Raw genomic sequence first — 2371 nt, forward strand, 5'->3', positions numbered from 1 at the left:
TTACCAATTAATGGCGATAAAAATTAATATAATGAGTATAACATCAGTTTTATAAGACCCTGTAAACATCAATATCCTAAAAAATGAAATATTTAATAGGCTCTCCAATCACATAAACGCATGCATAAAATAATTCATTAATCAAAATAAGGCACTTTGATGAAACAAACAGGCAAAATAGTAAGTAGGAAAATTGTTTAAAACTAGTACACTACCTTATAAAATAACAAATTCAAATGCTAATATAATAATTGAAATTTTATGCTTTATAAATCTATTTTTAGGAGTACAATAATTTATAAATTATAATAAATAATTAGCATGTGTATCACCTTTAACTCAAATTCAAAACTAGCCGATCATTCGAATTACATGCATAACGATTTAGTACCAAATTAATGACAAAATAAAAAAAATAGTAAAAGAAAAATGATGTGGGCATCCTATAAATAAATACTAAGCAAGAATGACCACCACGTATATGTAAAAATGATTAAATATAAATATTCAAAAGATAGTTTAACCAAAAGAGTAGATTTAGAGCTTACAATTTTCAGTAAATCGTTCCAAAATAAGAACCTGGATTTAGAACGCCAACGAAAATAGATGAAGCACTGAAATATATACAGAGGAATTAATTAAATCAATATTTTAGATTTAAAAATAAAATACAATTATAAATAGATATAATATTACGTAGTATACGTAATCGTGCATACCTTCAGTTATTCAAGTAATTTAACTAGTTGAATGCTCACATCTATAACTCAGGGCCAGCTAACCTTGTCTCTGCATTGATATAATTTAATAACATAGACATATACATCTATCAATTGAAGACATTGTGAATCAGTGAATATAACTAAATAACTCAATATTTGCACCCGAGCTCCTTCGCTGTACACCTTATTACCGTGAATACCTTATATGTATCTAATAGATTGTATTTATAAGTCTACACGATAAGTATAACCCGCCTTAAAGAAATCAAAAACTACAAGTAAGCCTTATCACTCTATTTCCTAGAATTTGATTAGGATTCCACCACTATTTTTCATATGCTTCTAGAAAAAAAATAATAAACATAAAACAAAATTATGTATAATTTAATACATAACTAATATAAATAAGTATTAGTAATTTAATAATTAGATAAATATATCAGGGTATTAAATCCTCCCCCCTTATAATAATTTCGTCCTTGAAATTCTAATAACTCACCTGATTTGAAAAGATAAGGATATATTGTCCTGACTGAGTCCTCTATTTCCCACGTAGCCTCTCGAGCATCGTGATTTTTCCAAAGAACTTTAACAAATAGAATAGTATTATTACGCAAAACTCTTTCTTCTCTCTCCAATGTAGCTTCAGCTTCCTCCTCACAAGATAGATCCTCGTCAAATGCGTCTAAAGGACATTGAACAATATGGTGTGGATGATAAACATACTTCCACAAAACTGATGCATGAAATACGTTAGTACTCGGGACAACTGAGGCGGCAAGGCAACTCTATATGCCACTGCTCTAACTCTCTCAAGAATCTCAAATGGACCAATATACCTCGGATTCAATTTTCCTTTCTGACCATAACGCTGAATGCCCTTCGTCGGAGATACCTTAAGAAATACCATGTCCCCAACCTTAAACTCATACTCTCACCTACCCTTATCTGCATAACTCTTTTGCCTAGATCGAGCTTGTTTAAGCTTCTCTAGAGCAAATGTTACCTTATCAGTTGTGATCTGAACTAAGTCAGGACCTTCCAAAAGTTTTTCTCCTACTTCATTCCAACAAGTCGGTGTTATGCACCTGCGTCCATATAATGCTTCAAAAGGAGCCATACTAATGCTCGCTTGCCAACTATTATTGTACGCAAATTTAACCAACGGTAAATACTCATTCCAATTTCCAAACCATTCTAGTGCACAAGCTCGTAACATATCCTCCAAAGTCTGAATCATCCGCTCTGATTGTCCGTCAGACTGCGGATGAATTGCTGTACTATAATTCAGTGTGGTGCCCCATGCTTTTTGAAATCCCAGCCAAAATTTTAAAGTAAATCTCGGATCTCTATCAGAAACAATAGAAACTGGAATACCATGAAGTCTAACAATCTCATTCCTGTATGCTAGTGCTAAACTCTCCAAAGACATGTTCCCACGAATCGGTAAAAAGTGAGCATATTTAGTAAGCCTATCCACAATCACCCATATCGCATCATTCTTCCTCAAAGTTTTCGGCAACCAAATAACAAAATCCATGCAAACATTCTCCCATTTCCATGTAGGCAATTCCAACGGTTGTAATAATCCACTTGGTCTCTAATGTTCAATCTTCACATGTTGACAAGTCAAACATTTTGAAATGAAC

The 2371-nt window shown here is 32.6% G+C and overlaps 1 protein-coding gene across 1 annotated transcript; it reads right to left on the reverse strand.

Annotated features, from left to right (window-relative positions):
* Positions 1–760: 760 nt before the first annotated feature.
* LOC141714720 (uncharacterized) lies at positions 761–1632 on the reverse strand. Its single transcript, XM_074518221.1, has 3 exons — positions 1449–1632; positions 1222–1407; positions 761–789 (listed from the first exon to the last, which is right to left on the reverse strand). Exons 1-3 carry the CDS (start codon positions 1630–1632, stop codon positions 761–763), a joined length of 399 nt encoding a protein of 132 aa, XP_074374322.1.
* Positions 1633–2371: the final 739 nt, after the last annotated feature.

The sequence above is a fragment of the Apium graveolens genome, chromosome 3 (genome assembly GCF_009905375.1).
Source record: "Apium graveolens cultivar Ventura chromosome 3, ASM990537v1, whole genome shotgun sequence".
NCBI classification, from domain to species: Eukaryota; Viridiplantae; Streptophyta; class Magnoliopsida; order Apiales; family Apiaceae; genus Apium; species Apium graveolens.